This window comes from Bufo gargarizans, chromosome 9 (genome assembly GCF_014858855.1).
Source record: "Bufo gargarizans isolate SCDJY-AF-19 chromosome 9, ASM1485885v1, whole genome shotgun sequence".
NCBI classification, from domain to species: domain Eukaryota; kingdom Metazoa; phylum Chordata; class Amphibia; order Anura; family Bufonidae; genus Bufo; species Bufo gargarizans.
Window position 1 is genome coordinate 144,788,008 of NC_058088.1, and position 16,838 is coordinate 144,804,845.

Consider the following 16,838-nt stretch of genomic DNA (forward strand, 5'->3'; position numbering starts at 1 on the left):
AAAGCTCTTACTACATAAAATGACACGTCAGATTTGCAAAATTAGACTTGGTCACATAGGTGAAAATGGCTTGGTCCTTAGGGTTTTAAGCTGCAGACTAAAAGGCGCAGGTACTTTTTAGCAAGATTTGAAAAATATGTAAAAATCACATGCTAAAAAATGACATGATTACTTTGTTTTCTCGCAGATATGAAATACTTTATAAGCAGAGAGTTGGAAGTGAAGATATATTTTTGGGAATGAGTCGAAAAGACCCATCAACAGCATGCTGTGAGGATATGGTGGTAAGCAGTTTGTTTTCACTTGGGTGTCTAGCTAATGGTTTTGATTATTCAAAAAATATATTTAATATTTATATTAAAGGGGTTGTCCAAGTTATATTTATTGATGACCTATCCCCAGGATAGGTCGTCAATATCAGATCGGAGGGGGTCCGACACCCGGCACCCCCTCAGATCAGCTGTTTGAAGAGGAGACTCGCACGGTGTCAGCGCTGCCTCCTCTTCACTGTTTACCTTCTAGCCGTTGCATCTTCAGTGGTAAGGTGTAATTACACCCAAGCCGTCCCATTCATTTCAATAGAAAGGCTTGGGTGTAATTACACCTTACCACTGCAGATGCAACGGCTAGAAGGTAAACAGTGAAGAGGAGGCAGCGCTGACACCGTGCGAGTCTCTTCTTCAAACAGCTGATCGGAGGGGTGCCGGGTGTCGGACCCCCTCCGATCTGATATTGATGACCTATCCTGGGGATAGGTCATCAATAAATATAACTTGGACAACCCCTTTAAGTTGCTGCTTAATAAATGGCACATACAGAACATATAAGGCTTCCATACTGTGTAATCAAATGAGAAATATATTTTCTAACTATAGAAAGAAGAAAGGAAAATGAAAATATTTCCCTCATAATTTCCACAGATTAACACAATTTTTTTTTTTTGAAAGTATGGCATTTGCAGGTGAAACTATGGTTTTCACCGACATAACCACAGTATTTTCCTATTACGCATGTTGTTACCCTAAAACTGTACACGATACATAGATAAATAGATCATGATTATTATAACTAGCATTTGTATAGGCCAGTGGTGGGCAAACTTTTTTGTCAACTGAGCCAAATATCGCCAAAACCACGACTGAAATTTCTTTCGAGAGCCACATTTTTAAAACCTAAAATATTGCGTCAACAGTAACAGTGAGGACTATTAGGGCTCATGCACACGACCGTGTGCCCACCGTTGCCATATTGCAGGCCGCATACGGCGGGTCCGCAATACACGGGCACTGGCCGTGTGCAGCCCGCATCAAGGACCCATTCACTTCAATGGGTCCAGGATCCGGGATATGAGTGCTACAGAGTGCTTCCGTGGTGCTTCTGGTCAAGGGTGAGATTCTTGCAAGACTGGGTGTGAATGTGTTGGTCGAGGCCAGCAGACGCATCAGTGGGGGTTCAACCTGGCTTAGCCTGCAAGACCCCAGTATTATAATTTACTTCACCTCTTGCAAAAATTTCAACAACCTGATGTGCTGAGTCCCACTGCTATGCTGGATCGTCTGTTAGCCAACATGTTCTGGAGGGCTTTGCCGTACCCTCTCCAGCACTGGATCGGTCAGGTATCTCCTGACAATGCCCTTGAGATGGTGGACCTGGTGGAACACTATGAAGCTACCAAGAATCTAAAGGAGGGTTCTGTCAGGAGGGGGGTCGGCAAACCCCGGAAATCTCCACCCCAGACTCGGAGATTTGAGCCAATAAAACCCACCGGGATGTACCCATGGCGGACCTGGCTCCGATAGCTTGCTGGCGGAATCAGGAGCCTGGCCTCATCGGGTTGAGCCTATGGACACTAACTATGGCTACCGTCAGTCGCTATATGCCAGGAGGCTGTGTGCAACAGGTACCCCAGAGTCTCTAGATCAATTGTGCCAGGTGGAAGTGGAAGACACTCCGGTGGAGGCTCTGCTGGATGTGCCGGTGATGTGCCGGTGATGTGCATCCACGTAGACTAAAAGACTACCCCACCGCGCTGGTGTCTCTAACCAGGGTGGCCACTAGATGGACCCACGAGGTGGTTCTCGCCATAAATCTACATTATGAACTCATAATAGGGAGAGACTTCCCGGGCTTCCTGGCACTGTGGCATGCTATGAGAGTGACTGATACCCATGAGACAGGGGTAACCCTAGCAGAGTGGCCCGGCTCAGGGGGGAGACCAGAACCCTGGGAACCTGAGACCGAAAGGCCAGCGGTAGGGGTGACTGCCACTTCGGTGGAAGAGGGGGAGACAACCCCGCTAAGTGTAATGGTGGGAGACATGGAGGACTTGCCCCCAGGTCCTGAATTGTCAGACCTCAATGTCTCCGGGGATTATTTTGGTACCGCCCAACCCTATCCCGCGCCTGGAAATATGTGTTAATAGTAGATGGTGAACCACAACAATCTGGGGCAGAGTCAGTGTTTCCCCGTTTTGTGATTCATCAGGATATGTTGTATTGGGTAAACCAACTACAGGGTGAGCCTATTGAACAGTTGGTGGTCCCCAAGGCTTAGCGCAAGCTTGTGTTAGATCTAGCCCACCAACACGTTCTCGGGGATCATCTGGGGCTGCAGAAAACTCACAATGATATTCTACAGCGATTTTACTGGCCCAGCATGTTCTCGGACCTCCCTGGATGCACTTCTATAATCCAGCATGACATTGTCACTGAGCCTCGGGCAAAAGTCAGATTAAAACCATACCAGGTACCCGAGGCTCGGCAACAAGCCATATCGGGGAGGAGCATCCCGTTGTCTTCCTCAGCTTTAAGCTCACCCCAGCTGAGACCCAGTATAGTATAGGGGAGAGAGAGTGCCTGGCTATCAAGTGGGCACTTGAATCTCTCCGCTATTATTTATTGGGGAGAAAATTCCACCTAGTGACTGACCACTTCCCTCTCAAGGGGATAAGCCTGGCCAAGGACAGAAATGCCCGGGTCACCCAATGGTTTCTCTCCCTACAAAACTTTTAGTTTAGGCTACTTTCACACTGGCATTTTGGTTTCGGATCCGTTTTCACTGACACAATATGGCACAATAGAAAACAGATCCGTCCCCCATTTACTTTCAATGGTGTTCAAGATGGATCCGTTTTGGCTATGTTAAAGATAATACAAACGGATCTGTTCTGAACGGATGCATGCGGTTGTATTATCTGAATAGATGCGTTTGTGCAGATCCATGACGGTAGCCAAACTTGTTGTTGCCTCTATACTGCGTCCGCTAATCCTGTTTACCAGAGCGAAACCCCACAATATATATATATATAATGTTCCCCCATAGTGCCAGTATATAATGCTCCTCCACCCCCCATAGTGGCGGTATATATAATGTTCCTCCATTTCTCCCCTGTAGTGCCAGGTATAATATATACAATGATCTCCTTCCCCTCTTTCCTGGTGCCCCCAGAGCACATTACATAAGGAGGTATAACAGGAGAGGACTATGACTCCCAGCATGTCTAGGCCATTATTATTTAATATCAGAGTACATTATAAGAGGCGAGAACTAAAACTCCCAGCAAGTCCACGGTGTTGTAATGTATCCTGATATTACATAATAATAACCTGGACATGCTGAGAGTTGTAATTCTCTCCTCTTATATCTCCTCTTGTAATGTACTCTGATATTACATAACAGGCTGGACATGCTGGGATTTTTAGTTCTCTCCTCTTATACCTTCTCTTGTAATGTACTCTGATATTACATAACAACAGGAGGTATAAGAGGAGAGGGCTTCAACTTCGAGCATTTCTCTGGCTCTTACATTGAATCCATCCTTTACTTCTTCCAATGCTATCATCACTGGTCTTCTCATTACCTCACTGCACTGCTGAGCTTCGCCTCCTGTTCTTGTCATATGAGGGTGAGGTCATTGCAGGTCCTTCATCACCTCTTTTCTGCTGAGCTCCACCTCCTGCAGGTCTTACAGCTCCAGTAGAAGGGCGCTACTGGTGCCAGGAGCTGTCAGTTTGCAGAGCAGTCCTGTGATAATGTTTTTTTTTATATTTTCAGGAGGGGACCTTACACTGCATTTTAGAGTGCAGCTTTTCAGCTTTCCGCCCATTTGCTTCCACGGGCGTTCAGTTGAACAGCAGTACTTGATTAGGGGACCCCTTAGACGATGGGGGCCCTGGGAAGTTGCCCAGTTTCACCCCCTAACACTCGCCCTGGTTATCACTTATCATCCATTTATTTCTGAACTACGCCAGATAATACATAAACACTAGCCAATACTCGTTAAGGCATATCTTTGAGTTACGGAATTTCAAAACACCATTATGATGTGTTATAGGCGTCCAAAAAATCAGAGAGATAACCTGGTGACGGTACATATAGAGCCAATACCGGTATCACCAATTAAAACACACGTTTGAAGCTACACAAAATAGGGAATATTTTACTACAATAAAACATGAATTTATAGATTTTTGTCACAAACACGACAACAAGGGTGACCATCTCTCAGGTGTAGAGGGTAATAAGGAAGGGACTGGGGAAAACATTAAAGTTTAATAGTGAGGAAAAATGGACAAAGGATATAGGATCAAACACAATAGAATGGGGTAACATATAAAAAAGACAACAATATCTAGCAATTTTAGGATTATTTATTTTAATATCATTCATAGAATAAATCTGACTCCAATGTTGCTTAGTAAGATCTACAAAGAACGAGAATCAAAATGTTGGAAATGCAGAGAAGAGTCCGCTGACTATATCCATATGATATAGACTTGTCCAAGTATGCAAACCTACTGGCGAGAGGTCTCTGATTTTCTAGGTGCAGAGTCCCTAATATCTCTTCCATATAAACCGGAATTTGCCGTCCCAGGGTGTTTTCCATCATCAATTAGGGAAAAAGGGTCTGCATAAGAGGCCTTATGGCGGCAAAAGTTTCTTCACATGTACTACCTCATTTGTAATATACCTTATCAAATGTCCATGCGGTCCTTTATATGCAGGAGAAACCTCCCAATGTGAGCGAGACAGCATTGCAAAACATAAATCTACTGATTGATGCAAAAACGTGGACTCAGATTCTCAAAAGATGTGAAACCTATTGAATCCATGAACTCAAAACACTTGCTCCATACATGATTAAACTGCAATTTAGTTTTTCTTTTATAGATTACTGTACCCTTATAACCCTTATAATTTCACTTTACGTCTTTCTTACCTTATGTATTAACATCATCATTAATATACTGAGTGAAAGTTATTTCCTATAACTTTTTAAATTGTCAGGTTATGTCCCTCATTCTGTACCCCTATCTCAACACAAGTTTTGGTATACTATACGTATTTAGTCTATATGCGCTCTTGCTTGCCTCATCACCTTTATTTGCCCCCTTGTTATTTATTTCTATCCTCAGTCTTTCCTTCTAGTGCCACCCACAAGCTTTTCACTAGTTTAGTAATGGCACAGCTATATTTTTACACAATGAATACACTTGTTGCAACATGACAGGCATATCTTAGAGCCAGTACCATCCTGCGGTCTTCCATACTAGCACACTTGTTTTCTCTACGAATCCGCCCATAGGCAGCCGAGGTCAGGAGAGCCTATCGTGCATGCACCGCTTGGCTCTTGGAGTTTCTGTTACTGCATTACGTCAGTACGCATGCGCAGTCTAGACAGAGGCACTAATATACAGGCGGAGCCCTTTCATACAGCTTCAGTACGCCTACTAAATTCTAACATGCGTAGTCCACGCTTAGGAACACCGCCATCTAGCATCGCTGCACCTACACTGTCTGACTCGTACAGCTCATCTGCCTCATGTTCTTTAGACCATCCGTATATAGTAAGTCCCCAACTATGCTTTGTGGAAAAGCGGGCGGGCCTGGATATAGGGAAACCAGAAAAGAGAGCACAATAGGGCAGTAAGTTCTACACAGTTTGATAAAATATGTAGAGTGCAAAATGGAGGCTCATCTTAGAGGGTTGTGCTATTGAAGGCTTGTTAGAATAGGATGTATCGTCGTCGGGTGTGCTGCTGCAGGAAACGTGTCCTTTGGATAGAGGTGCCCAATCCCACAAGGAGATATTCAAGTAGAGGTTAAAAATGCCTGTTTTGGCGCATGAGAGACCCGTCGCAGATGGACTTCGAGGTTTTGAGAATTATTTTTATTTTTAAGCAATAAAACAATGCGTTTCGGGAGGAGGGGCGCCTTGGTTTCCCCAAAATGCACTGTTTTATTGATTTGAAGGGAGCCTTGGTTTCCCCCAAAACACGTATTATTGATTAAAAATAAAAAGAAGAATTCTCAAAATACTCGAAGTCCGTCTGTTGTGAGCCGAAGCAGGCATTTTTAGCCTCTACCCAGCTGTGCTTTGACAGCTGTCATTTATACATATTTTTTCTACAAGGAAGTGCTTCTTTGTAAGTAGTGTATGCAATGACAGGGAGCTGCGATTACACCACCGCCCGTCATTGTACCCCTCAGATGCGGCATTCATAGTTGATTGCAGCACCTGACAGTAATAATACAGTGTGAAACAAACAGAAAAGAAATCATACTTACCTCCTCCGTTTGATCGCGAAGAGCCGGCCGCAGCCATCTTCATTGAAGATCTAGCGCAAAACCTTGCATGGCGAGATCTTCAAGATGTGGTGGCCGGCTCTTCGAGCTCAAACGGAGGAGGCAAAATCAATTCGCTACCATGAAGCATGAGGAAATTCAGCAGAAAATCAAGACTTTCATTCACTCAACACTACACATAATTATTGACCTACCTTTATCTCTCCAATAATTGACCTTTTCATTCGGCCAAGATACGACAGTTGGATTCTTAATATTATTGATAAACTACATGTAAACCACCGGAACTTAAAGGGACTCTGTCACCAGTTTCTAACCCCCCCTTTTAAAACTATTGTTCTCTCCATGGTGCCCTTGTCATTACAAAGCTGTTGTTATAAGATAAATCCGCCGTCTAGTTTTGATAAAAATCGCTTTTATCTAACCTGTCAATCTTCTGGATAAGGTGCCCAGGGCGTTTATGAAGGTCTGAATCTGCCGCTCTCCGCCGCCGCCGTTGGTGCCCAGCTCCTCCCCTGATCCTTTCAGCGCCACCTGGATGTAATGAAATCCGCCTCCGGCTCTCCTCAGTGCCCCCTCCTCCTTTTCAAAGATCCCGCGCGTGCGCACAGGCCTGTGCCTGATGCGCCCGTGCGGACTTTTAGATTCTGCCTCGTTGAGCGAAGCGCGTGCGCGTTCGCGCATTCGCGCATGTTCGCGCACGTGCGCGCGCATGTTCGCGCACGTGCGCGCGCATGCGCACTTCGCTCAACGAGGCAGAATCTAAAAGTCCGCACGGGCGCATCAGGCACAGGCCTGTGCGCACGCGCGGGATCTTTGAAAAGGAGGAGGGGGCACTGAGGAGAGCCGGAGGCGGATTTCATTACATCCAGGTGGCGCTGAAAGGATCAGGGGAGGAGCTGGGCACCAACGGCGGCGGCGGAGAGCGGCAGATTCAGACCTTCATAAACGCCCTGGGCACCTTATCCAGAAGATTGACAGGTTAGATAAAAGCGATTTTTATCAAAACTAGACGGCAGATTTATCTTATAACAACAGCTTTGTAATGACAAGGGCACCATGGAGAGAACAATAGTTATAAAAGGGGGGGTTAGAAACTGGTGACAGAGTCCCTTTAAACTAGGAGTACCTACTTGTGGACACCCTTTCATTGTATTTAATATTAATATCGTTGCTCTTTTTGATGTCTGATACGTCTGCACATACTGTATATTTTTTCCTAGTTCCAATTTATGTAACTGGATGGATTAATAAAATTGTAGTATAGATTACATTTATAATCTGAGTGCCTTGCAGTTTGTGGACATTATACGTGGAAAATGTCCCTATCATTGAGCACTAGAGCGACATTGAGAGAGGTCGCTCTACATTTTTTCTGGAGGAGTAATAATACTCCTCTTAGCAGTTTTGAGGTGTATTTATGAAATAAGACTGAGTGATTGTTTTTTCCGCTGGCCATAACTTTTATTTTATTTTTCTGTCGATTTAGCCATATGAGGGCTTGTTTTTTGTGGGGTTAACTGTACTTTTTAGTGACATCATTTTTGGGAACACATAACTTATTAATTTTGTATTATCCTTTTTGGGGTGGTAATGGGAAAAAAGCAGTTCCACCACAGCTTTTTTCCCTTTAAATTTATAACGTTCACAGTGTGATATTACTAGCATGTTAAAAGTATTGTGATGATTTTTGAAACTCAACACAATACTTTAAACAAAACTGAAGGAGTGCCTAAGGCTACTTTCACACCTGCGTTTCTGGTATCTGCACAGACGGATCCGCACCTATAATGCAAACGCTTGTATCCGTTCAGAACAGATCCGTTTGCAAAGTCTAAGTCAAAACGGATCCATTTTCAACTGCACCATATTGTGTCAGTGAAAACGGATCCGTCCTCATTGACTTACATTGTAAGTCAGGACGGATCCGTTTGGCTCCACATCACCAGCGTTTTGGTGTCCGCCTCCAGAGCGGAGCCAAACTGATGCATTCTGAACGGATCCTTATCCATTCAGAATGCATTGGGGCTAAACTGATCCGTTTTGGGGCCGCTTGTGAGATTCCTGAACCGATCTCACAAACGGAATTCAAAACGCCAGTGTGAAAGTAGCCTTAGTTAATTTTTTAGGGCAGTGCACTGCAGGTGGTCACCAGCTTTGAGTAATGGACAAGTAAGTGCACAGCAAGCCACACTAACCTGAAAACATGACACTTCCCGGCTGCACTAAGCCCCGCCCCAATCCATTTATAGCCAATCAGCATATGTCTTACCAGTAGCCCATCAGCAGGCCTGTTATGGCTGCTCTCACATGAGGTGTATATGAGAGAAGCTCTGGGATTGGCTGGGAGCAGCTGCCTGAGGGATTGTCAATGTATTAATACTAGTGTGGAGAGTGCCGACTCCTGCAGTGATCCGGTGCTCTGTATCCGTTCCTGCTGCCTCCACCTGGATTAATGGTGCGGGCGGCATTAACTGAACAAAAATGCTGCGATGATACATCATTCCAGAAGAAAGTCTAATGCGTAGAGATATGCATGAAACGAATATTGTCTGTACATGCATCTATGACGCTTGTACAGGCGTTATTGCGACCTCTGGACATTGGTATGTCAGAGTGCAAACCATTTTCTTTCCTTCATTGAACACTTCACTTTACACTAGTGGAAGCAATGTTCTTCCCTGTTTTTGTCACAAACAGGAGGGTATCCATTGAGAAGATTGTAAGCACATGGTGTGGGAACCAGGGCTGTGAAAGGCACGTACTGTCCCCGCCTGTAACAGCTGCTCCAGGTGTCGACAGTGGTGTGCGCCTTGTCAGTGCCAATTGCAAGCAGCGGAGCATGTTCTTCTTCATGTGACAGAACAAGGCAGGGGGGACTTTTTTGGAGAAATAATGGTGGCTAGGTATCTTCAAGAAAAGCCGAGCACACGTCAGTATCTGTCCAGTTCTCATACTTTTACTGCAATAATAATAATTATAATAATAATATTTAAATCATAAGACCATTATCATAGCTGTGTTACTGAACACCTTGTACATTGCCTCAAGATCAGGGGTAGATACAACAGCAAATGCATTTCACATAAGTAATGCAAATTTTAACCATGTTAGAAAAGGCATTAGCTGCATCACATCTTCTACATGAATAGAGGTTTCATACGTCACTGCAAAAATATTGCATTGTCGCACTTGAGTATTAGTGGATGCATGTTATTTTTTTTTAAACTGTTCGATAATTTTACATAATAATATTAAATTATAAATTATAAAATAAACATTAAATAATAATAATATCATCAATATCAGATGGACGGGGAGATGACTCCTGTCACCCCCTCTGATTAGCTGTTTGAAGAGAAAGCTCACTTGAATTGGAAGGAGCCATTCAACAGAAGTGGATGGGGCGGCGTAGCTGTAATTACACCTGTTGTGACAGCAAGCAGGGGAACAATGACGAGAAGGCAGCGCTCTTACCAGTGCTGCTTCCTCTTCAAACAGCTGATCGGCAAGAATGCCAGGTGTCGGCCCCCCACTTGCTCTGATATTGATGACCTGTCCTGAAGATAATCCATCAATATAAAGAAATAGGACAACCCCCTTAATGAAACATTTTTCAATATCAAACCATGAGTATAAGAATGAGAAGTTTGCACCTTATAAACTGGAAGTAGGATGGTGAAAAGACATTGCAGAAGAAGCCTTTCCTTTCATCTGCATTTAGACCAGCAACATTGACAACAGTATTTTCAAATGACTCTTTGTGCTTGACTTCTGTAAAAAAGGTGTTGGTTCTTTATTTGTTTTTGTTTTTTTCACCAGGTTAAAATCCAGCTCCCTAACACAAAAGCCTCTGATCTGTCACTTGATATAAGGAGAAAGTTCATAGATCTTCGTACTCCAAAATAGTAAGTATTCCATGTGAAGAATGTATTCTTGACAAACAATCAATATACTTGATTTTCCCTAACTCCTCCCCAACGGCACTGCTAGAAGGATAATGTCTCCTCCCAAGGACAGGAAACAACAGCAGAAGCCCAAATAAAACGTCACCTCCTCCTACCTTCTTCAGTTGTTGTTTCCTGTCCTTCAGGATGTGTGGAAGCCTCCACCAGTACTTTGGCATTAATCACTCAGCCTGGACCGACCTCTTCATGGGAGGGCTGAGTAGGGGACCGAGGCTTCGGGTGTGGGAAGGACGATTCCCGTGATACACTCCACCTCATCGCTTCCAGTGCGTACCAGGTGGTGACGTGCTTCCAGTATCGCACTGACAGCACAGGCAGTGCTTCGGGTGGCCGGAGCGGGAAGGGGGGGTGGGGCGGAGCCAGTAAGGGCACGCTGCTGGGGATTTAAAAATAGAGTCCCTACATCATGGCAAGTGTAGTCCTTTCTTCAATCAAACAGGATGTCCATCGCCGATACTGGAGAGGCTCCACGATGGTATGCTGTTCCCTCAAAAGCCCTTAGCCTGATACGAGATCTCCTCCAGTGGTAATAGGGTTAGTGGGTTTGATATTCCCTATGGTCCCTATTTTTCACCACCCGGGTGTTTGGTGATGGGTAGAGACGAGCGAAGTATTAGGAAATTTGATTCAGCTGCTTTGTCGAATTTTAGAAAAATAATTGCTTTGTAACAAATTACTTCATTACAAAGCACATTTGTTTGTAAGTAGCAGTTGCAATAATAGGGAGCTGCGATAGCGCCGCTCCCCATCATTGTAACCCTCAGATGCTGCGTTCATACATTACGTCATCGCGTTGCCAGGCGTGATGACGCCATACGCCACCACGCACAGGATTCCGGCTGAGATCTTCAAAGGGAAACAGGGACAGCTATGTTCAGACCGGCAATAGACACAACTTGTACGGCCAGATCCTTATCTGTTTTGATTAGTCAGCTTGAAAATCATTTAGCGGCTGGAACCCCCCATGAGGAAATATTTTCCTTACTTCCAGTTTTGAAGCGGGCCTCAAATTTCCTGGCTGATCCACGGCTTTATCTAATGCCACTTATAGAGATATCTGGTTATGTTCTTGGTCCGGTGATTCAGGCTCAAAGAGCCGTCTCCATACCCTGTGAGCGAGATAGACTCTTTGGGTCTGCACTGGATGATATATTAAAAAAGCCTCGGACAGGAAAACTCATTTCTGAATCACATTACTTTCAACAAAGAAAACATTTTTGTTCCCAAAACAGAAGTAAGCAGGGAATCTTCTGGGAGATGGCAATTTTCTAGGGGCAGAGGAAGAGAGTTTCTCTTTAACCCAGAGTCCTCTTCCAAAAAAACGTCATAGGTATTGTGGGAGGCAGGCTCACAAAGTTTTATCAGGACTGGGAGTCCATAATCTCCTCCCCCTGGGTATTAGATTCATTCTCTCAGGTTACAAAATAGAGTTTTGTTCTCCTACCCCAAAAAAGATTCATGGTAAACAGGACAATTTCTCATTCGCTTAAACAGATAGCACTAGAATCAGAAATAGCAACCCTACTTAAAAACGAAGTCATTATAAGTGTCCCAGCAGATAAGAAAGATTCCTCATAAAAAAATGGGACATTCAGAGCCATTATCAATTTAAGAACCACTTCATCTGTTACAAAAAAATCAAGATGGAGTCAATAAGATCTGCAATAAATCTCCTGAGCCAGGATTATATGGTAACACTCGATCTAGCAGACGCCTATTACCATGTGCCAATTTACAAAGATTATCAGAAATTCCTGAAGTTTGCTATTTACATGAAAAGCATTCTTTGCCATTTTCAATACCAAGTCCTACTATTCGTTCTCTCACCTCAGATTTTCACAAAGGTCATGGCAGATATACACATAGTCAAATTTCTTCATCTGAAAGGGATTCTAGTAATCCCTTATAAAGACCTACTGATTGCCGCAGACTCATCTCAAAACCTCTTATTTCACCTCTAAATACTGGTAGAGACTTCTCTAGACTGGCTATTTAATCTCGAAAAGCCCATTCAACACGGGCCGCGTCCACCTCTTGGGCTGAAAGTCAAATCTGCAGGGCCGCCACATAGTCTAATCTGATGACATTCTTTAGAGACTATAAGCTTGATGTCATGGCTAACCAGGATCTCTTGTTCGGATGAAAAGTCCTTTTGGCTGTGGTCCCGAAATATTTATCTACTCTGAAATTCCTCCTAGCAGTGCCGTTATAGAGGCGTTAGGGAAAGATGATAATTACTCTAACCGGTAATTTGATTTCCTTTAGCCTCCACAATGACACTGGGTATTTCCCTCCCTTTTTCCCTTTCTTTGTTGTTATATAAGTTTTTATTCTACTGACTTACCTGTATGATTTATATTGACATATGTTTAGTGATGATATATTATTTTTGTAAAGCATTTCTTCTCTTCTCTTACGGGTAAGAGTAATTATCATCTATTCCAGGCTGTAGCAATGGGACACACCAGATATTATTTAACAAAATAAAAATGTACCGTACTTTTACTGTAATGTTTGTTTTTTTGTCTCTCCCTAGTAAACTGGGATTACACCTTCCCCATCCTATAAATGAAAACACTGGGAAGGCACAGTTTAAAGTGGACACAGAAACTCTGGAAGTGACTCTCTCTTTGGCCAGGGACTTTTTCAGCTTTTCATGACTCCTTAATAATTTGTTGTTTTATATAACAGTTTTAAACTCAATATATGTTTATCACATTATTAAAAGTATTGTAGAAAAATCATTAATGTTTTTGTGTTACTGTAAACTGTAATAATAATAAAATACCTAATTGAGGTCAGAGAAGCACTCTTGCAAGCCTTTTTATTCTCTTAACCGTTAGTAAGGTACATTATGTAAATTGAAGTGAAGGTCTGTATTTGTGAGTTATGTACTTTGCTCAGGTCCTGAGATGTATCATATGGCCAACACTCTTACTCTCCAAATGACCCAGAATCTTGTTTGTTGACAGAAAGTAAGTTTCTCTGTTCATTGCTATGAGCCTGATATTAAGGCTGTCATAAACAGGAATAAAAAAAAAAAACGATTTTGTGTCCACACACTGGGGGAGATTTTTTAAGACTGGTTTTCCTATACACCAGTCTTGTTGTCCTTGTGCCGGAGTAAGGTGCACCTAATTCATTACGAGGCAGATGTTTCTTAATAATTTAGGTAGAATATTATTATTATTTGTTATTTAAGCGCCATTCATTCCATAGCGCTGTACATATGCTAAGCGGTGCACATACATAACACAGACAATTGCACTAATCATGAACAAGATGAGTTACAAACTGGTACAGAAGGAGAGAGCTGTCCGTGAGGGCTTACAATCTACATGGTATGGGAGAAGGACACAGTAGGTGCGGGTTAAGTTGGTCATGGCGGTAAAGAGGCAGCAGGGTCACTGGTTGTAGGCTTGTCTGAAGAGGTGGGTTTTCAGGTTTCTTTTGAAGGATTCCACTGTAGGTGAGAGTCTGATATGTTGGGGTAGCGAGTTCCAGAGTATGGGGGATGCACGGGAGAAATCTTGGAGTCGATTGTGGGAAGAGGCGATAAAAGGAGAGGAGAGAAGGAGGTCTTGTGAGGATCGGAGAGTGCGTGTGGGGATGTATCGGGAAAGTAGCTCAGAGATGTAGGGAGGGGACAAGTTATGGACGGCCTTGTATGTGTTTTTTAGTACTTTGAAGTGGATTCGTTGGGCAATGGGGAGCCAGTGAAGGGATTGGCAGAGGGGAGAGGCAGAGGAGTAATAAGGTGAGAGGTGGATTAGTCGGGCAGCAGAGTTGAGGATAGATTGGAGGGGTGCAAGAGTGCTAGATGGAAGGCCACAGAGGAGAATGTTGCAGTAGTCTAGGCGTGAGATAATGAGGGCATGTACGAGCATTTTTGCAGATTCAAAGTTAAGGAAAGCACGGATGCGGGAGATGTTTTTGAGTTGGAGGCGGCAGGTGGTGGAAAGGGCTTGGATGTGCGGTCGGAAGGAAAGGGCAGAATCTAAGGTCACTCCAAGGCAGCAGGCTTTGTTGACTGGGGATAATGTGCAGCCATTGATCGTGATAGATAGGTCTGTTGGGGGGGTTGAACAAGATGGGGGAAAGATTATGAATTCTGTCTTATCCATGTTAAGTTTAAGAAAGCGAGAGGCGAAGAGGTATGATATAGAAGATAGACATTGTGGGATTCTTGATAGTAAGGTGGTGATGTCTGGACCTGAGAGGTATATTTGTGTGTCATCAGCATAGGAGTGATACTGAAAGCCATGGGACTCTATGAGCTGTCCCAGGCCAAAAGTGTAGATTGAGAAGAGCAGGGGTCCTAGGACAGAGCCTTGCGGGACACCAACAGAGAGGGCATGAGACGAGGAGGTGGTGCGGGAGTGGGAGACGCTAAACGTCCGGTCTGTGAGGTATGATGTGATCCAGGAGAGAGCCAGGTCAGTGATGCCAAGAGATGAGAGAGTTTGCAACAGAAGGGAGTGGTCAACAGTGTCGAAGGCAGAGGACAGGTCAAGGAGAAGGAGGACAGAGTATTGTTTCTTGGTTTTGGCTGTCAGTAGGTCATTGGTGACTTTGGTAAGGGCAGTCTAGGTCGAGTGGTGGGTTCGGAAGCCAGATTGTAGGCGGTCAAAGAGGGAGCAGGAGGAGAGGTGGGAGGACAGTTCTGAATGGACATGTTGTTCAAGTAGCTTTGAGGCATACGAAAGAAGTGATATGGGGCGATAACTGGACAAGGAAGATGGGTCAAGTGAAGGCTTTTTGAGGATGGGTGTAATGGTAGCATGTTTAAAAGCATAGGGGAAGACACCAGAGTTTAGTGATAGATTGAAGACATGAGTTAGGGCTGGGATAAACACTGCGGTGAGGTTAGGGATGAGGTGGGATGGGATCGGGTCAAGTGCACAGTGATATGTGATCTGGAGAGTAGAGTGGAGAGTTTTTCTTCTGTAATGGTGGAGAAGCGGGTTTTGGGGGGAGAGGACCGAGCAGTTGTGTAGAGGGTCTGTGGGGACTGTGTAGTAAAGCTTTCTCTGATGTGGACTATCTTTTGTTTGAAATATTTGGCAAAGTCCTCAGCTGAGAAGAGTGGAGAGGGTAGGGGCGCTGGGGGGCGGAGAAGGGAGTTAAAAGTGCTAAAAAGTTGTTTAGGGCTGTGTGACAAGGAAGATATGAGAGATGAGAAGTAGGCCTGTTTTGCATCAGCGAGTGAGGATTTGAATATGAGAAGGGATTGCTTTTATGCAGTGAAATGATCTTTAGAAGGGGATTTTTTCCATCGCCGCTCAGCAGCCCTGGAAGCTTTTTTGAGTTTCTTGGTCAGGTTGGTGTGCCAGGGTTGTCTGCTGATTTTCCGGTTTTGTTATGTGTGAGGGGGGCAACAGTGTCCAGAGCTGTACTTATTGTGGTGTTATATAGGGTGGTAGCAGCTTCTGGGTCTTTGAGGCAACAGATGGTAGAGAGTGGGAGAAGAGAGTCAGAAAGCAAGTGAAAGTCGAGATGTTTAAGGTTCCTGCGGGGGTGTGCTGGTGTGTGGACCGGGGGGGCTACAGAAGAGACCAGTGAAGAGAAGGTGAGTAGGTTGTGGTCGGATAGGGGGAGAGGCGAGTTAGAAAGGTTAGATAGGGAGCAAAAGCGGGTAAAGATCAGATCCAGAGTGTGACCATCTCTGTGGGTGGGAGCTGAAGACCACTGTGATAGGCCGAAGGAGGAAGAGAGCGACAGGAGTTTAGAGGTGGCCGAGTGGCAGATGTCAATAGGGATGTTGAAGTCACCCATGATGATAGTGGGGATGTCGGCAGAAAGAAAGTGTAGTAGCCAGGTGTTGAAGTGGTCAAGAAATATGGTGGGTGGGCCTGGAGGGCGGTAAATGACTGCTACTTGAAGGTTGGAGGGAGAGTAGATGCGAACAGAGTGTACTTCAAATGAGGTGAGCGTAATGGAGGGTGGCAGTGGAGTTGGGCTGTAGGAACAGGTGTCTGATAGGAGAATACCAGCTCCTCCACCATGTTTGCAGCCGGGGCGGGGGGTGTGAGTGAATTGAAATCCACTATAAGAGAGTGCAGCAGGGGAGGAGGTGTCTGAGGGTGTCAGCCATGTTTCTGTGAGACCCAGAAAGGAAAGGTTTTGAGAGATAAACAGTTCATGAATGTACGACAGTTTGTTACGGACAGAGCGCGCGTTCCATAATGCTCCTGCAAGAGGAACCAAAGGGGCAGGGGTCAGAGGAATGGTAATTAGGTTTAAGGGGTTGCAGAATTTTGCAGAAGGAGATTTGTAGTGGGACAT

The 16,838-nt window shown here is 44.4% G+C and overlaps 1 protein-coding gene across 1 annotated transcript in view; it reads left to right on the forward strand.

The window, feature by feature from the left end:
• Positions 1-13,350, forward strand: part of DNAAF6 (dynein axonemal assembly factor 6) — a 61,021-nt gene extending 47,671 nt beyond the window's left edge. Inside the window, exons 6-8 of the mRNA XM_044305472.1 lie at positions 188-284; positions 10,408-10,493; positions 13,090-13,350. Of these exons, the coding sequence (XP_044161407.1) occupies positions 188-284; positions 10,408-10,493; positions 13,090-13,213 (307 nt within the window). The 3' untranslated portion in view covers positions 13,214-13,350. The remainder of the gene's footprint in view (positions 1-187; positions 285-10,407; positions 10,494-13,089) is intronic.
• The last annotated feature ends 3,488 nt before the right edge of the window (positions 13,351-16,838 follow it).